Genomic DNA, 19,537 nt, shown 5'->3' on the forward strand with positions numbered 1-19,537 from the left:
AGTAATGCACTTCACTGTATGTTTCGTTGTTCCAATGTACTTGTGATAAATAAAGCTAATATTTATTTATCTTTAAGTATTTATTAAATGTGCCTTGACCTACAGACAAACGATTGGATTGTAGGAGATTGTTACGTTCAGTTGTCCAACCAGTGAGTAGCAACCTACAGGTTGTTCATTCATAACATTGTTAAAGTTCAAAGAAAGTTTGTTATCAAACTGCATACAGTTTATGTCACTGTATTCTACCCTAAGATTCATTTTCTTCCAGGGTTTCACAATAGAACAAAGAAATAAAATAGAATTAATGAAAAAACTATACAAAAGACTGGCATACAACCAATGTGCAAAAGAAGACAAATTATGCAAATACATACCTCGTGGCCTAACTCTCCAATATGCTCAGAATCAGGTTTATTGCCACGGATTTACATCATGATATTTGTTGTTTTTGACAGCAGTCCAATGCAGGCATCACAAATTACTATAAGTTGCAAAAAATAAATACAGTAGTGGAAAAGAGAAATAGTGAGGTAGTGTTCATAGATCTGATGGTGGAGGGGAAGATGATGTTCCTAATACATTGAGTGTGTGTCTTCAGTTTCCTGTACTTGCTGTCTGGTGGTATTAATGAGAAGAGTTCACACGGATGTCCTCTTCTCATTAATGCTACCAGTGGATGTGGAGAGGATGTTTCCTACGGTGGGGAAGTCTAAGGTCAAAGGACACTTGCCTCAGAATGGAGGGACATCTATTTAGAATGGAGATGAGAAGGAATATCTTTAGCCAGAGGGTGGTGAATCTGTGGAATTGTTGCCACAGGTGACTGTGGAGGCCAAGTCATTAGAACATAAGAAATAGGAGCAGGAGTAGGCCATCCGGCCCATCGAACCTGCCCCGCCATTCAATAAGATCATGGCTGATCTGTCCGTAAACTCAGCTCCATCTACCTGCCTTTTCCCCATAACCCTTAATTCCCCTACTATGTAAAAATATATCTAACTGTATCTTAAATATACTGTATGTGGTGGAGAAGCCTCGACTGCTTCCCTGGGTAGAGAATTCCACAGATTCACCACTCTCTGGGAAAAACAGTTTCTCCTCATCTCCATCCTAAATCTTCTCCCCTGAATCTTGAGGCAATGTCCCCTAGTTCTAGTCTCACCTACCAATGGAAACAACTTTCCTACTTCTGTCTTATCTATCCCTTTCAAAATTTTGTATGTATCTATAAGATCCCCCTCATTCTTCTGAACTCCAGAGAGTATAGTCCCAGGTGACTCAGTCTCTCCTCATAGGTTAACCCCTTCATCTCTGGAATCAACCTGGTGAACCTCCTCTGCACTGCTTCCAAAGCCAGTATATCCTTAAGTTTGGAGACCAGAACTGCACACAGTACTCCAGGTGCGGCCTCACCAGTACCCTGTACAGTTGCAGCATGACCTCCCTGCACTTGAATTCAATCCCTCTAGCAATGAAGGCCAACATTCCGTTTGCCTTCTTAATAACATTTTTGTGATTCATGAACAAGCACTCCCAAGTCCCTCTGCACAACAGCATGCTGCAATCTTTCACCACTTAAATAATAATCTGCTCTTCTATTATTCCTTCCAAAGTGGATGATCTCACATTTACCAATGTTGTATTCCATCTGCCAGACCTTGGCCCACTTACTTAACCTATCTATATCCCTCTGCAGATTCTCCACATCCTCTGTACAATTTGCTTTTCCACTCAGTTTACTGTCATCAGCAAGTTTTGCTACACTACACTCAGTCCCCTCTTCCAAATCATCAATGTAAATGGTAAACAGCCACGGGCCCAGCACTGACCCCTGCGGCACCTCACTCACCACTGACAGCCAACCGGAGAAACACCCATTTATACCAACTCTCTGCCTTCTGTTGGCTAACCAATCCACTATCCATGCCAATACACTTCCTCTGACTTCATGCATCCATATCTTATTTATAAGCCTCTTGTGCGGCACCTTATCAAACGCCTTCTAGAAATCCAAGTATACGACATCCACCTGTTCCCCTCTATCCGCTGCACTCATTATGTCCTCAAAGAACTCCAGTAAGTTTGTCAAACAGGACCTGCCCTTTCTGAATCCCTACTGCATCTGTCTAAGGGAACCACTCCTTTCTAAATATTTCGCTATTTCTTCCTTAATGACAGCTTCAAGCATTTTCACAACTACAGATGTTAAACTAACTGGCCTATGGTTGCCCATCTTTTGCCTACATCCTTTTTTAAAAAGTGGCGTGACATTTGCTGTCTTCCAGTCCGCCGGGACCTGCCCAGAGTCTAGAGAATTTTGGTAAATGATTACCAACGTGTCTACTATAACCTCCACATATTCCTTCAATACTCTGGGATGGATCCCATCAGGACCAGTGGACTTAGCTACCTTCAGGCCCTCTAGTTTGCTCATCATTATCTCTTTAGTGACAGTGATCTTATCGAGGTCCTCAGCTCCCATTTCATCCATAACATAATTCTTTGGCATATTAGATGTGTCCTCCACCGTGAAGACCGACACAAAATAGTCGTTTAATGCCTCAGCCATTTCCTTATCACCCAATATCAATTTCCCCTTCTCGTCTTTTAAGGGAGCTATGTTGACTTTAGCCACCCTCTTCCGTTTTATATATTTATAAAACTTCTGTTGTCTCTTTTTATATTTTGTGCTAATTTACTTTCATACTCTATCTTCCCTTATTTTGTGTTTAGTTGTTCTCTGTTGCTTTTTAAAGTTTTCCCAATCCTCCAGTCTCCCACTACTCTTTGCGACTTTGTACACGAGCTTTCAATTTGATACTATCTTTTATTTCCTTAGTTATCCAAGGCTGGCTCTCCCCACACTTACTGTTCTTACTTTTGACTGGAATATAATTTTGTTTAGCACTGTGAAAAATCCCTTTGAAAGTATTCCACTGTTCCTCAACTGTCCTTCTGAATAGACTGTGCTCCCAATCCACATTAGCCAACTCCTCCCTCATCCTGTTGTAGTCTCCCTTGTTCAAGCATAATACACTAGTTTTAGATTTAACTATTTCATCCTTCATCTGTATGTGAAATTCAATCATACTATGATCACTCTTTCCAGGAGGATCCCTGACTACAAGATCGTTAATCTTACCTGTCTCATTGCACAGGACTAGATCTAAGATAGCATTTTCCCTTGTAGGTTCACTAACATGCTGCTTGAGAAAGCCATCACAGATGCATTCTATGAAGTCCTCCTCAGGACTTCCTTGACCAACCTGATTCACCCAATCTATGGGGAAACTAAAATCCCCCATGACAACTGCAGTTCCATTCTTACAAGAATCAGATATTTCTTGGTTAATCGCCTCTGCCATTGCAAGTTTTATTAGGTGGCCTATAGACAACTCACAAGTGATTTTTTTTCCCTTTACTATTTTTAATCTCTACCCAGATGGACTCAACATTCTGCTCTGTAGATCTTATATCATCTCTCACATTCGCCCTGATATCATCCTTAATTAAGAGCGCCACTCCACCTCCTCTGCCTTCCTGCCAATCTTTCCATATTACCTGATATCCTTGGATATTTAATTCCCAGTCATCTCCACCTTGCAACCAGGTTTCTGCAATGGCCACTAAGTCAGATGCCTTGGTACTGATCTGTGCCACAAGTTCACTAATCTTGTTTCTAATACTACGGGCATTTAGATAAAGTGCCCTTATACTCATTGTCCTGTTGGATTCTAGTGACCTATGCAATTTTTGCTTTTTACTTTTATGCACTCTACTCTTACTTTTTTCTTCACTAACTCTAGCTTTGGTCTCTGCATCACTTCCCTCTTCTGTGTGGGTTCCCATCTTCCTGCCATATTAGTTTAAAACCTCCCCAGCATTGCATATATTTAAGCCAGAGGTTGATAGATTCTTGATTGGTCAGGTCATGAAGGGATTTGGGCAGAAGCCAGGAGATTAGGGCTGAGAGGGAAATGGATCAGTCATGATGAAATGGCAGAGCAGACTCAATGGACCAAATGGCCTAATTCTGCTCTGGTATCTTATATCCCAGGTGGTGAGTGTCCTTAATGATGGATTTTGCCTCCTTGAGGCATCGCCTATTGAAGATGCCCTCGAAGGTGGGGAGGCTCGTGCCCATGATGGTGCAAGCAGCGTTTACAACTTCCTGCAGCTCTTTCTGATGCTGTGAAGTGGCCAGCAGTGATGCAACCAATCAGAGTGCTCTCCACTGTACATCTATAGAAATTTGCTAGTGTCTTTGGTGACATACCTGATCTCTTCAAACTCCTGATGAAATTCAGCTGCTGGTGTGCTGCCGCCTTCATAATTGTATCAATATGCGTGGCCCAGTATCAATATTCAGGAATGTTGACAGCTAGAAACTTGAAGCTGTTCATCCTTTCCTCCATTGAGGGTTGGTGTGTGTGTTCTCCCAACTTCCTTTTCCTGAAGTCCACAATCAATTCCTTGGTCTTCCTGATGTTGAATGCAAGGTTGTAGTTATGGCACCACTTAACCTGCTGATCTCTCTCACTCCTTGTCACCATTTGAAGTTCTGCCAATAATAGTTGTGTCATCAGTGAATCCATAGATGGTGTTTAAGCTGTGCTTAGCCACACAGTCATGGGTGTAGAGAGAGAGAAGGAAGAGAGTGGGTAAGCACACATCTTTGAGATGCACCTGTTGCAGTTGTACGAGGTGTTAGTGAGGCCACACCTGGAGCACTGTGTACAGTTTTGGTTACCCTGTTATTAGAATGTCATCCTCAAGCGGGAAGACTTAAGAGGGTGTTGCCAGGAGTTCAGGGTCTGCATTATGGAGAGAGGTCCAACCCGTTGGGACTTTATCCATTGGAGTGTAGGACAGTGAAGGGTAACTTCTTAGTTCAATAGTTACATTTAATATCAGAGTAATGTATACAATATACATCCTAAAATTCTGTTTCTTCGCAGACATTCATGAAACAGAAGAGTGCCCCAAAGAATAAGTGACAGTCAAAATGTTAACGCCCCAAAGCCCCCACTATTGCCCCCTCCCATGCATAAGCAGCAGCAAAGCTATGACCATCTGCCCCCATCCAGAAGTCTTTGAAATATTGAGAGGGATAATGAGTGACAGGGTGGGGGTACGTCTCTACCAAAGGAGGTGTAAGTTTCTCCTTCTCTCCGCTAGCCTGCAGGTCACCCTTGGGCAAGGTGTAGCACCTGCCTCGCCAATTGAAGTACTTGTCTAAATCTTTCTTAAATGTAGTGATAGTATCTGATTCCACTATCTTCTCTGGCAGCAATGTCCAGATATCAGCCACTCATTGAGCTGTGTTAAACGAAAATCCCTGAAGTCCACATTAAAACTCATTATGCTCACCTTGAAATTGCAGTCGGTGGCTACTTTATTAGGTAAACCTGTACATTTGCTCGGTAGTGCAAATACCTGATTGTGTGGCAACAACTGATGGGCACCACAGTAGCGTAGCAGTTAGCATGATACTTTTACAGCTTGGGGTGTTCCGATGTTCCGAGATCAATTCCAGCGCTGTTCTGTAAGGAATCTCTGTCTAGTTTCCTCCCACGGTCCAAAGACATACTGGATAGGTTAATTGGTTAATTAATCTTTCTGTGATTAAGGTAGGGTTACTCAGGGTTTGTGCAGTTGCTGGGTGGCATGGTTCCAAGAGCCAGAAAGGTTCTACTCCATGCTGTGTTGCTAAACAAATAAATAACTCAATGCACCAAAGCATGCAGAGGTTTAGCCTTTGTTCAGCTCAATCAGACTAGGGAAGAAATGTGAACTATGTGACTTTCACTGTGGAATGATTGTTGCTGCCAGACGGAGTGGTTTTTGAGTATCTCAGAAACGGCTGATCTCCTGGCATTTTCATGTACAACAGTTTCTAGAGTTTACAGAGAATGGTTCAAAAATTAAAAAAACATCCTGTGAGTGGTGGTTCTGTGGGCTAAAGCACCCCTATTAATGGAAGAAGTCACAGAAGAATAGTCAGACTGGTTCAATGTGACAGGAAGGAGACAAACCCAAATAACCATGTGTTATAACAGCGTTGTGCAGAAGAGCATCTCCGTATGCACAACACGTTGACCCTTGAAGGGGATGGGCTACAGCAGCAGAAGACAGGAGTGTACACTCAATGTCCACTTTATTAGGTACAGGATGTAGCTAATGAAGTGGCCACTGAGTGTATGTCTTTGGAATATCTATTAAATATAGCTCATTCCCTTGAATTCAGTTAATTACTGTAAATTATCAGATCAGGCTACCTCATCTGTTGAGTAATTACTATAAAACCATTTTGTACTGAGAGTATTATCTTTTATTGGGGACTTCGTACAAGAATTTGTAGAGCACATTCTTTAATTCCAGCTTAATAAATTAAAGTGCTCTCAGGGCAATAAGTACTTCTGGAACAATATGTCAGAGTACAGGTTATTTAAAATTCAGTGACTGGGGTTAATTAGAAGACTGGAGATAAAGGTCATGCCAAAGAATTTTACAGTCAGTTTGAGAGTGATATTCTGAAGTGCAAAACTAGTGCTGGCAGGTAGGAAGAAAAAGGTACTTGAGTATAAGAAATGCAAGAGAAATGCTTAATGAAAGAGATCAGGAGGGCTAAAAGAAGGCATGAGACTACCCAAGCAGAAAGGGGAAGGAGAGTCCTAAGGGATTCTGCAGATATGTTAAGAGTGAAAGGATTGCAAGGGACAAAATTGGTCCTCTGGAAGATCAGAATGGTACTCCATGCAGGGAACCAAAAGAGATGGGGAGATCTTAAATTGATTTTTTTGCATCTGTATTTACCTGGGAGGTGGTTACAGAGTCTATAGAAATGAGGCAAAGCAGCAGCGAGGTCCCATGGACCCTGTACAGATTACAGAGGAGGTGTTTGCTATCATGAGGCAAATTAGGGTGAATGAATCCCAAGGAGCTGACAAGGTGTTTCCTTGGACTGTGTGGAAGACGTGCAGAAATTGCAGGGGCTCTAGCAGAGATATTTAAATCATCCTCAGTGACAGGAGAGGTGCCAGAGGATTGGAGGGTAGCTAATATTTTTCCGCTGTTTAAGAAAGGCTGTAAACATAAACCAGGAAATTATAGGCTGGTGAGCCTAACATCAATTGTGTGAAAGTTATTGGAAGGTATTCTGAGGGACTGTATGCATGAGTATTTTGATAGACATGCACTGATTAGAGATAGTTGGCCTGGACAGCGAGGAAGACTATCAGGACTTACAGCGGGATCTGGATCAGCTGGATAAATGGGCTGAAAAGTGGCAGATGGAATTTAATGCAGACAAGTGTGAGGTATTACACTTGGGTAGGACCAACCAGTGTTACACAGTGAACAGTCAGGCCCTGGGGAGTATGTCAGTACAAAGAGATCTGGGAATGCAAGAGCATAATTCATTGAAAGTGGTGGCTTAGGTAGCTGGGTCATAAAGAAAGCTTTTGGCTCATTGGCCTTCATAAATCAAGGTATTGAGTAGAGGAGATGGGATGTTCATGTTGAAATTATTTAAGATGTTGATGAGGCCTACTTTGGAGTATCGTGTGCAGTTTTGGTCCCCTACCTATGGGAAAGATGTAAGTAAGGTTGAAAATGTCCAGAAAAATTCACAAGGATGTTGCAGGGTCTACAGGATCTGAGTTATAAGGATAGATTGAATAGCTTAGGATGAGCGTAGAAGATTGAGAGGAGATTTGTTAGAGGTATGTAAAATTATGAGGGTTGTAAATAGGGTAACTGCAAGCAGGCCTTTTCCTCTATGGTTGGGTGAGACTACAACCAGAGGTCATGGGTTAAGGATGAAAGGTGAAAAGTTTAAGGGGAACCTGAGGTGATATTTCTTCACTCTGGGGATTGTGAGTGTGGAAGTGCAAGTGGTGCATGTGAGCGCGATTTCAACATTTAAGAGAAGTTTGGATAGGTACCTGGATGGCAGGGTATGGAGAGTTATGGTCCTGGTACAGGTCAAAAGGACTAGTTAAATGGTTCAGCTTGGACCAGATGGACCAAAGCGTCTATTTCTGTGCTGTACTTTTCTGTGATTCTAAAAGAAAATGATGCCAGTTAATTATGAATTAGGTTGGCCAGGTAGATGAGGTGTTAGAGGTTTTATTACTTTCACTGAGAAATGCTGTGTATATTTGCATGGAAAGGTGAGTTCCATGTGGCTAACTAAAGGGATTTAAAGGACATTGAGATTGCTCATAATATTGCCAAAAAGTTCAAGAACAATAAACGGTGATGAAAACTGAAATAGATAATGAATACAGGACTCAACCAGTAAACACACGCAGAGGTCATTTTATTAGTTTCACCTGTACACCTCATTAATGCAAATATCTTAACAGCCAATCATGTGGCAGCAACTCAATGCATAAAACACGCAGGCATGGTCAAAAGGTTCAGTTGTTCAGACCAAACATCAGAATGGGGAAGAAATGTGGTCTAAGTAACTTTGACCACGGAGTGATTGCTGGTTTGTGCTGTACTGTCTTATGCTCTAAATCCCTGAAACTAGTGGTTTACACTGAAGATTTTAAGAGTCACTCAAAGTAACTGCAACACAGGGGTGGCATGGTAGTGTAGTGGTTAGCACAACAGGCTGAAAGATGGCTGATGGAATTTAATGCAGAAAAGTTTGAGGTATTGCATCGGTAGGACCAACCAGGGTCAATGTGCCAAAAGCTTTCTTTATGATCCAGCTATCTATGCTGCCACTTTACAGTACCAGTGACCTGGGTTGAATTCCTGCTGCTGCCGGTAAGGAGTTTGTACGTTCTCCCAATGACCCTGTGGACTTCCTCTAGGTGCTTGGGTTTCCTCCCACAGTCCAAAGTTTCACCAGTTGGTAGGTGAATCGGTCTTTGTAAATTGTCATGTGGTTAGGCTAGGGTTAAATTGGGGGAATGCTGGGCTGTGTGGTTCAAAGGATCAATAGGGCCTATTCTGTGCTGTATCAGTAAATAAATAAACTTGCTATGGCTGTACATAACTTCTGTCTCTCGTTTTATATTGGGGGCTACCTTACTATAAACCATCTTCAAAAAACTCTCTAAGATTGGTTAAAAAATCACACACAAAGCCATGTTGACTACCTAATCAGTCTCTGTCAATCCAAATAGTTGGATATTTTTCCCCTTAGAATACTGCATCTTCCAATAACTTACCCACTACTGATGTCGGGCTCACCAGCCTATAATTTCATGGCTTTTTCTTAGAGCTTTACTAAAACAACAGAACAAGCAATGTTAGCTATCCTCCTATCCTCCAGCACTTCACCCGTGGCTACGGTTATTTTAATTACCTCTGCTAGGCCCGAGCTGGACTAGATCCAGTTAGGTCCATAACAGTTTAAATACAAATCTTCAGTTTTAAGAGCAGTTGCATGTGGATGAAGGATATAATGACAGCTGAAATGTTTTCTCTCACCAGGGCACTCAGCCACCTGAATCATCTGAAGGAGTTGGTTGATAATATCAGTGCCAAGAAGAAAAAAGAAATGGAGAGTGATCAATATATTTGAGAAGCAACCTGGGGCAGATATTTTATTGTATAATATCTACAGTATGAAGTTTAACCAAATAAATATAATGTTTAATGGATCAAACTGTGCCAATGTGTTGTGATGTTGGAGTCCCTTATCAGAATCAGGTTTAATATCACTGGCAGATGTCGTGAAATTCTTGTTTTATGGCAGCAATACCTTGCATACATTAAAAAGTCTATAAATTGCAATAAAAATCATACAAATAAAAAATGTTAAGTAAGTAGTGAGGATGTTGCTTACTGAAGTACCCATGGCTGTAACTGTGAATTTCAGCTGCAGTGGTTCTAAATGGGAATATTTGATGATTTCTATTGGAGCTGCACACCAAGAGTCATCCCATATCGGCACCATCTATGGAAATAGAAATATAGCTGGGAAAGACCACCTTAACCATGTTTCCATTTCACACCAGATTACATTCTTTCAAAGTAATAAGCCCTGTTTGGATGAATTGTTTGTCTTAAGGACACAAACTGCTGGAGGATCTCAGCAGGTCAGGCAGCATCTCGGGACAGGAATAAACAGTCAACGTTTCGGGCCGAAGCCCTTCATCAGATCGTGGCCACAACGTGACCTCTTACCCAACGTCAGGAAATCCAAAGAGCTGATTCCTAACTACAGAAGGAAGCAGCCATGAGCCAGTCCTCATTAAAGAAATGGAGGTGGACGAGGTCAATTCTTGGGTTCAGTGTAATTTATTATCAAAGTATATGAATCACACCATATACATCCATTGTGTGTGTACTCAGTAAATCAAGGAATCATAATAGAATCAATGAAAGACTGCCCTGTTGGATGCAATGTATAAATACAAAAGAAAGAAATGACTGTAAATAAGCAATAAATATTGAGAATGTGAGGGGAAGAGTTCCAGAAAGTGAGTCCACATGGAGTGGGAACAGTTCAGTGATGGGGTAAGTGAAGATATTGCCACTGGTTCAAGAGCTTGATGGTTGAGGGGTGATAACTTCCTGAACCTGAGGCTCCTGAAGGCGAGAAGAGAACGTGGCCTGGGTGATGGGGTGTCTGATGTTGGATGCTACTTTCCTATGATAGTGCCAATGAGCTGAGACCCTACATCGGTACTGCAAAGCAAGGGGACAGGAGCCTGAATATCTGTCCCCCTCCTTTCGACTCCTGATGAGAAAACTCTGCCTGCAACATCGGCTGTTTATTCCCCTCCACAGATGCTGCCTGACTTGCTGAGTTCTTTCAGCGTCTTGTGCGTTTCTCTGGTTATGAATAGTTTTCTGTGAAATTGTTCTTTTCCCTGTAAATGTCTGTAAGAAAATTAATCTCAGTGTATGGTAACACGTACATAATTTGAAGTTACTTTGAACTTTGAGTGGGAAGGGGCAGCAGGCTAGTGTATGGCTTTACAGCATCAGCAACTTGGGTTCAATTCCCGCAGCTCTCTGTAAGGATGTTTGTGTGTTCTCCCTGTGACCAGGTGCTCCAGTTACTCCCCACATTACAAAGACATGCTGAATATAAGTGAATTGCTCACATCATGGGTGTAATTGGCCGGTGAGGGCTTGTTGGTTCGGAAGGGCCTTTCACTGTGCTGTATCTCTAAATAGATTACCTACATGCAAGTTTTGTAATTAAACATGCCAGAATTAATACTGATTTCACATTTATTTCACTGTACAGTATTCAGTATGGCAGCGTCCATTATTAAGGCCCTCCAGCACACAGAGCATGCCCTTTTCTGTTACTATGATGTAGGAGGTACAGAAGCCGACGGCACACACTCAGCGATTCAGCAACAGCTTCTTCCCCTCTGCCATCCGATTCCTGAATGGAAATTGAAGCTTTGGACACTACCTCACTTTTTTAAAATTACAGTATTTCTGTTTTTGCACATTTAAAAAAATCTATTTAGTGTGCAGAGGAGATTTACAAGGATGTTGCCTGGATTGGGGAGCATGCCTTATGAGAATAGGTTGAGTGAACTCGGCCTTTTCTCCTTGGAGCAACGGAGGATGAGAGGTGACCTGACAGAGGTGTTTAAAATGATGAGAGGCATTGATTGTGTGGATAGACAGAGGCATTTCCCCAGGGCTGAAATGGCTAGCGTGAGAGGGCATAGTTTTAAGGTGCTTGGAAGTAGGTACAGAGGAGATGTCAAGGGTAAGTTATTTTTACACAGAGGGTGGTGAGTGCTTGGCTGCCGGTAACAGTGGTGGAGGCAGATGCAATAAGGTCTTTTAAGAGACTCCTGGATAGGTACATGGAGCTTAGAAAAATAGCGAGCTATGGGTAAAGCCTAGGTAGTTCTAAGCCAGGGACATGTTCAGCACAGCTTTTTGGGCCGAAGGGCCTGTATTATGTTGTATGTTTTCTTTGTTCTATGTTCTACTCAATATATGTAACTGATTTACTTTTTTTGTTATGTTTTATTTATTATTTTTTCTCTCTCTCTGCTAGATTATGTATTGCATTGAACTAATGCTGCTAAGTTAACAAATTTCATGTCACATGCCAGTGATAATAAACCTGATTTTGATTCTGTGCAAAAATCTAAGGCACATATATATAGCTAGGATGCCTAAGAATTTTGTACAGTATTGAAGTAATTTTGTGTATCGCACTGTACTGCCTCTGCAAAAGAAACACATTTCATTACATGTGAGTCATGATAAACCTGATCTTGATATGGGTCTCTATTGTGGACTGAGAGTAAGAAGGGGACAGGGAGAGGGGAATTATGGTTGGGAAAAGGGGAAAGAAGAGGGGAGGAAGTGGGAAGCACCGGAGAGACATTCTGTACTAATCGATAAATCAATTGTTTGGAATCAAATGACCTTGCTTGATGTCTCAGGGGCTGGGTGTGTCTGCACCCACAGCAACCCCCCCCCCCCCACCCCGCTCCTGGCACTTTTTCTCTACCACCTGTCCCATAGCACCCCACCCTCACCATTCCCAACTTTCTTTACAAGCTTGCTCTCCACATTGACGAATATAGTACATTGCAAAAATCTTAGGCACCCTAACAATATATGTGTGCCTAAGACTTTTGGACAGTACTGTATTTCAAGTTCAAGTTTATTGTCATATTACCATAAATAATTTAACAAATAATAAGGTGCATATATGACACAAATAAAAAAAGTAAACAGTATAACACTACTGATACTTATATGTTGAGACCTGGGTGTGGCAGGGAGTTCAGGAGTCACACAGCCTGGGGAGTGAAGTTTGATTCAATCCTGATGCTATGGTAACTCCTGACTGTTACTGGGAGGTTGGACGGATGGGAGGGGTCATTGCCATTGCTAAGGGTCCTCGTATGCAGTGCTCTGGATGGGTGGAAGAAAGACTGGAGGTGGAATACGTAGAGGAATATGTAAATTCAATAACAATGCAGCTCATTTTATTTCCCAGTAATTTAATAATTTACACTTATTGCAAAGTATTTCTACTTTTGAAGGAATAAAATGCTAAAAAATTTACAGGAAGATCATCAGAATTAATTACTTATTGACAAAAAGTATGGATTAGGTCTTTCCGGCTCTTCGACTCATGCTGCTCAGCAACCCCTGATTTAATTCTATACTAATCACAGGACAATTTGCAATAACCAATTAATCTACTAACCGGTATGTATTTGGACTGTGGGAGGAAACCCACACAATCACGGGGATAATGTACAAACTCCTTACAGGCAGTGGTGGGAATTGAAAGTGAGTTGCCCGCACTGAAAAGTGTTGTGCTAGCCACTGCATTGCTGTACGTCCCTGACAAAAAAAAATATACTGAGCTGACGCCAATAGGAACTATGCAAATCCATCCTTTTTCTTCTGCTGAATACATCCACAGAACTTGCAAATTAAAGGTGCAAATTAATTCAAATACTGAGAAAATATTGGAGTCAGTGTCATCTGAATGTCTTCAGACACTTTGTTGGTTGTGATCCATGGTGGTTCATCCACCACCTGCTCCCATGGCTTCACATGACTTTGATCCGGGGTTGGGTGGCAGAACTAAGCAGGTGCTACACCTTGCCCAAGGGTGACCTGCAGGCTAGCAGAGGGAAGGAGTGTAGAGACATATCTCTACTGCACCCAAACAGTTGCACCTTTCAAAAACAATAGGGAGAACAGGTACTGAGTTATGTTTATAAACACCACGGAGGCATCGGGAGTAAATTGAGTCATAATTAAAGTTCAAGGTCAAGTTTATTATCATTCACCATACACATGTATACAGCTCAATGGAACAGCATTTCTCCGAGGCCAAGTTGCACATCACAGTACCAACAGTCCCACACAGCACACTACACAATGCATATAGTATATATAGTTAGGATAGCAGAAAAGCATACTCACACAAAAAAATTAGCCCAAGTCTGAGTGGGATGGCTAGAAGATTGATGGTGCGTGGGGTAATTGTCCCAGAGCTACGTTCTGCAAAGCAAGCACGCAGCAGCTTCTCATCTTGCTCGTGCAGCTGCAGACGAACGCCATCCAGCTTGTCTTCTGCCGAGCAAACACTGGCGGGCAATGGCAATGGGATGGGCTAGTCCTCAACCCAACATGGACTCTGGTGCATCAGTCACACCTCTGCTCTCTCCCACAGTGTCTCTTACTCACCTGGGAGGCTGTAACAGGTGACCAGGCATGAGAGCCTGTTCCATACAGCAACTGAGACCATACAGTTTCCTGCTGTCAGTCTCGCCGATGAGCCGGAATTGCAGCATACGACATTACCAATGCCCAACAGAGTCTTGTGCTCACAAGAGAAACGTCCAAGACGATCACTTGCACCATCTGTTTCCAACACCTTCTCCTCTGGGTGGCAAGTGCAGGCAACGACATGGTCTGCAACAAGACAATCAGTTGCACCATCTGTTTCCAACACCTTCTCCCCTGGGTGGCAAGTGCAGGCAACGACATGGTCTGCAACAAGCACACGCTGAGCTCCACCGCTATCCAGCAACTTGCTGGTGGGGTAGACCAGGGTGAGCTTGTCTTGCATTCGGTTCATACAGAGCAAATCAATACACAGTGCATTGAGGTAGAGCAACCATGCTGAATAAAGTGAAACAACTACAGAGAAAGTGCAGTGCAGGTGAACAGTAAAGTTCATGATCATAATGAGGTAGATTGTGAGATCAAGAGTCCATTTTTGTATACTAGGGAACTGTTCAATAGCCTTAAAACAGCAGGGTAGAAGCTGTCCTTAAGTACCTGGTTGCAGCCAGTGGGAGAGGGGAGAAGAGAGTATACTGACAGTTTGCTGACTCTTGCATGTTAGTTCTTTGTCCCTGTTTGTGTGTGGTTTCCCATTGATTCTATTATGTATCTTTTCATTTACTGTGAATGCCCCCAAGATGATGAACCTCAGGGTTACATATGGAGAGTGTCCCCGGGTAGGCATGATCCTGGCTGCTTTGCTGAGGTGGTAGTTAGCGGGGTAGACATGCAGTACTCGATGTTCTTAATATCCAGCAGAGCCCTGTTGCTTGGCACTCCGGCTGCTCTGGTTTTCTCACACATTCCAGTGGCACGCGGGTTAGGGTCAGTAAGCTGTGGGCACGCTGTACTGGCGTTGGAAGTGCGGTGGTGCTTGCGAGCTGACTCCAGCACATCCTCAGATTGCGTTTGTCATTAATGCAAACGATGCATTTCACTGTGCGTTTGGATGTACACGTGTCCAATAAAGCTAATCTGTAAACTCTTTGTCTTTAATTTTAAGGTGATTGGAGGAAAACGTAAAGGATATGTCAGAAGTACGTTTGTTACACAGAGAGTGGAGGGTGTGTGTAACCTCTTGCCGGGGTGGTATTAGAGGAAGATACATCAGGGGCATTTAAAAAACTCTTAGATAGGCAAATGAATCATAGGTTATGTAGGAGAGAAATGTTAGATTGACCTTAGAGTAGGTTAAAAAGTTAGTACAACATTTTGGGCTGAATGACCTGTGCTGTGCTCTAATGTTCCTTGTTCTGTGTCCTTAATTTGGAATTAGAATGATGGTTTTATGCAACTCCTGGGTGTTGTTTAAAAACTCATCGAGAGCCTTTCAGGAAGAAAACCTGTCATCCTTAATGGTTCCTAGTACAATAAAATGGACTCTTGGCCTTATAACCTATTTTGCAATGATTTTACACTTTATTGTCTCCCTGCAGTGCACTTTCTCAGAAACAGAATCGGAATCAGGTTTAATATCACTGCCACATGTCACAAGAAAAGTTGTTGTGTGGCAGCAGTACATTGCAATATGTGATAATAATTAAAAAAATACTATAAATTACAATAAGAAGTATATATAAAAATTTAATTAAACACGCAGTGCTAAAAGAGAGCAAACCCATTCAGAAATCTGCTGGTGGAGGGGAAGAAGCTGTTCCCAAAACATTGAGTGTGTGTCTTCAGGCTCCAGTACCTCCTCCCTGATGGTAGCAAAGAGAAGAGGGTTGTTAATGATGGATGTCGTCTTTTTGAGGTCATTACCTTTTCAAACTGATGGATGCTGGGGAGTCTAGTGCCCATGACGGAGCTGGCTGAGTTTACAACTTGCTGCAGCTTTTCCCTCCATACCAGACAGTAATGCAACCAGTTAGACTGCTCTCAACAGCACACCTGTAGAAATTTGCAAGAGACATTCCAAGTCTCCTCAAACTCCCAATGAAATACAGCTTCTGTCGTGCCTTATTTGTAATTGCTTCAATATGCTGGGCCTAGGATAAATCTTGAGAGATGTTGGCACCTAGGAACTTGAAACTGCTCTCCCTTTTCATTGATGACCCCTCGAGGAATGGTATGTATTCCCTCAACGTACCATTCTTGAAGTTCACAATCAATCCCTTGGTATTACTGATGTTGAGTGCATCACTCAACCCACTGATCTATCCTGTTCCTGTGTGCCTCCTCTTCACCGGCTGAAATTCTAACAACAATAATTGTTATTGGCAAATTTATGGAATGGCACTTGAGCAGTGCCTACTTTAAAATAAAACAGTGACTGATAAATCTCTACAAGTCTAACATCTTGAACTTGATCAGGAAAATGGTGGCAGTGTACTGGAGCATCATTATATGTCTGTGCATTAGGAGGAAACAGTTTTGTCATCCCAACAGAAGTTTAGTCCTGTGTTGGTTAATTAGACCATAAGTCATAGGAGTAGAATTAGGCCATTCAGCCCGTCACTGTTGTCTGCCATTCCATCATGGCTGATTTACCCCATTCTTCTGCCTTCTTGCCATAATCACGAACCTATCAACCTCTCCTTTAAATATACCCAGTGACTTGGCCTCCACAGCTGTTTGTGGCTCTGATCCAATCAGTATGAGCAGTATGCACGAAAAGCTTTTCACTATGCGTGTGTGGGGAAATCATTTTAAACAGACAGTGGTGGGTCCCTGAAATGTGCTGCCTGGTGTGGTGGCAGAGGCAGATACATTAGGGAATTCTAAGAGACATTTAGATAGGTACAAGAATGTGAGGCAACTGGAAGGATATGGCCATTGTGTAGGCAGAAGGGATTAGTTTAGCCGGCTATTTGATACTAATTTAATTGACTTGGCACAACGTTGTGGGCCAAATGGCCTGTTCCCATACTGTACAGTTCTATGTTGAAGTTGTACCTCGGTGGCACTAAGAATGCAATTTCAATTCCACTTTCAATGTGATAACAGAGTGATTACTGCAGTTTGAGGCCAATCTGGAATGGATAGTGAGTGCTAACTGCCCAGTGGACTCCTCATTCCACAAAAAATTTTCAAGGTTCAGAGTATATTTATTATAAAAAATATGTGTGCAATATACAACTCTGAGATTCGTCTTCTCTAGATAGCCATGAAGCAAAGGAAATCATGGAGGCCATTCAAAGAAAAATATCAACTCCCCCCACACACGAGAGAAATCAACTTATGCAAACAGCAATAAGAACAACAAGACCCCTCCCACACACAAGCAAAAGAACAAATTGTGCAAATGGCAGTAAGAACATTAACCACCCACGCACAATAAGCAAATCACACATATGGTAACAAGGACATCAAACCCTCTACACACAAGAAAAACCAAACATATCACACGAATACTTACTATCGTAGTATATACCATAAAATATATATCATAATATATAATAGGTAATAGATACATATTTTTTCCAAGGTACTACGCACATACTACAATCTACACTAAAGAGGCACATGGTTAATGATTACTTAAGCAGATGAAATGATTAATTGAGCTTTCTTACTGAGCTGACAAGTGCAAGGATTCATGGTTGGCAGGCACATTAGCAACCATTTCAATGCAATAGAATCAATAAATCAAACCCTAACGACCGTGCCATTATTTTTCAGGCCAAGTGGCAGAATGAAAACTGCTTTAAAGGTGAGAAGCTTGTGAACTTCAATAAATTGCATGGACTCCCTCTGGACTGAATGGTCATAAAGTTCTAGCAAATGCTGAGCACCCCACTAATCCTAAATCTTGCTTAATTAAGTACCCATTCAAAGGTCTGACAATTCTAATTATACTCCCCCACCATGCTCTCTTCTCACTGCTGCCATCGGCAAGGAGGTACAGGAGCTTTAAGTTCCAATAGCACCAGGTTCAGGAACAGTTATTACCCTGCAACGAAAAGGTTCCTGAACCAGCATGGATAACTTCACCCACCTCAACTCTGAACTGGTTCCATAAACTATAGACTCACTTTCAAGGACTCCACAATCCATGTTCTTAGTATTATTATTTAACTTCTTGTTATTATTTGTATGATTTGTCTTCTTTTCCACATTTGGTAGTTTGTTAGTGTTTGTTGTTTATAGTTTTTTTATGAATTCTATTGTACTTACTTACTGCCCGTTACACTGCTGGTGTTCAGGGCAGCAATGAGGGTCCTCCATCTCTGCCGGTGTTCAAGGCTTCCGCCATCCTTTCAGGAGCTTGCTCTTGCCTTTTACTACCATCAGTCATGCAAGCCTTGGGCGGAGACTCAGGAATACCGTCGCAGTTGGGTGTATAAGGATTCTCCATTGTTGTTTCTGTAACAATTTTGCTTTACCAGTCAGGGTTGTTAGCCCTGAGCTGAACCCTGAACCTGGAGAACCAGTGGACCACTCTTAGTCTGGCCTCTATCCTTTGACCTGTTTGGCATAGGTGACCCCACCAAGAGTCAAAGAATAAGCCCTGACTCCAGCCAACATAGCTCTCCAGATCTTTGAGGCAAGCAAGCCTCCAAACCACAGCAGGATTGTAGTCCTCTTAGAGGATTGTATTTCTTTATTTTCCTGTAAATGCCTGAAAGAAAATGAAACTCAAGATAGTATATGATGATGTATATAGTGTTACATCCCCCGTGGGTATTTTGTGACTGTCTTATGACCATGATGTAATTGAGTATCTGGTGAGCAAGATGTAATGGTCTTGTGATGGTGGGGTGATGTATTTTCCAGCCAGTGTGAGGTCACGTGATGTATTTTCCCGCCAGTGTGAGGTCATGTGATGGCCTGTTCCAAAAGGTATAAAACGGGGATAGCCTGCTGTGACGCAGGAGCTTTTGTTAGAATGTCGTTTAAGTCGTCCATTACTCCATTGTGCTGCGTATTTGGTTTCATGGCACAGTTTTGTTTTAAAGTGGGGTTTTGATTCTTACTGTAAGGTACATTGTCGTTGTGCCGGCAGTTTTGAAAATCACTGCCAGTTATGTTTGATGCATCTTCGATTTAATTTTAAAGTCTAAGTATTGGAGAGCGAAGATTTACCGAAGTATGGAAATCCGAAGGATCGAGTAAAGTTGGTGTTGTCGGCGGTTTAATACAGGATCGACCTTATTGGATCTTCATTCAGGAAATAGTAACCTGCGTCTGAGATAGACCCTGCATTGCAAAAGCAGAAAGGGTTGGGCGCAGTGTTATTCACCAAGGAAAAGGTCAGTTCCTTCAAGACGTTTTTATTTCCTTCATCCTGAATCCTTCCAGCAAGGAATATTTCGGCTGGGATCAGCAG

General features: G+C 42.2%; 1 protein-coding gene across 1 annotated transcript in view; it reads left to right on the forward strand.

Moving 5' to 3' along the window:
* The window catches only part of c13h18orf54 (chromosome 13 C18orf54 homolog), a 54,624-nt gene extending 44,908 nt beyond the window's left edge, over positions 1-9,716 (forward strand). Inside the window, exon 8 of the mRNA XM_073064103.1 lies at positions 9,457-9,716. Within this exon, the coding sequence (XP_072920204.1) occupies positions 9,457-9,547 (91 nt within the window). The 3' untranslated portion in view covers positions 9,548-9,716. The remainder of the gene's footprint in view (positions 1-9,456) is intronic.
* The last annotated feature ends 9,821 nt before the right edge of the window (positions 9,717-19,537 follow it).

The sequence above is a fragment of the Hemitrygon akajei genome, chromosome 13 (assembly GCF_048418815.1).
Source record: "Hemitrygon akajei chromosome 13, sHemAka1.3, whole genome shotgun sequence".
Taxonomy (NCBI): Eukaryota; Metazoa; Chordata; class Chondrichthyes; order Myliobatiformes; family Dasyatidae; genus Hemitrygon; species Hemitrygon akajei.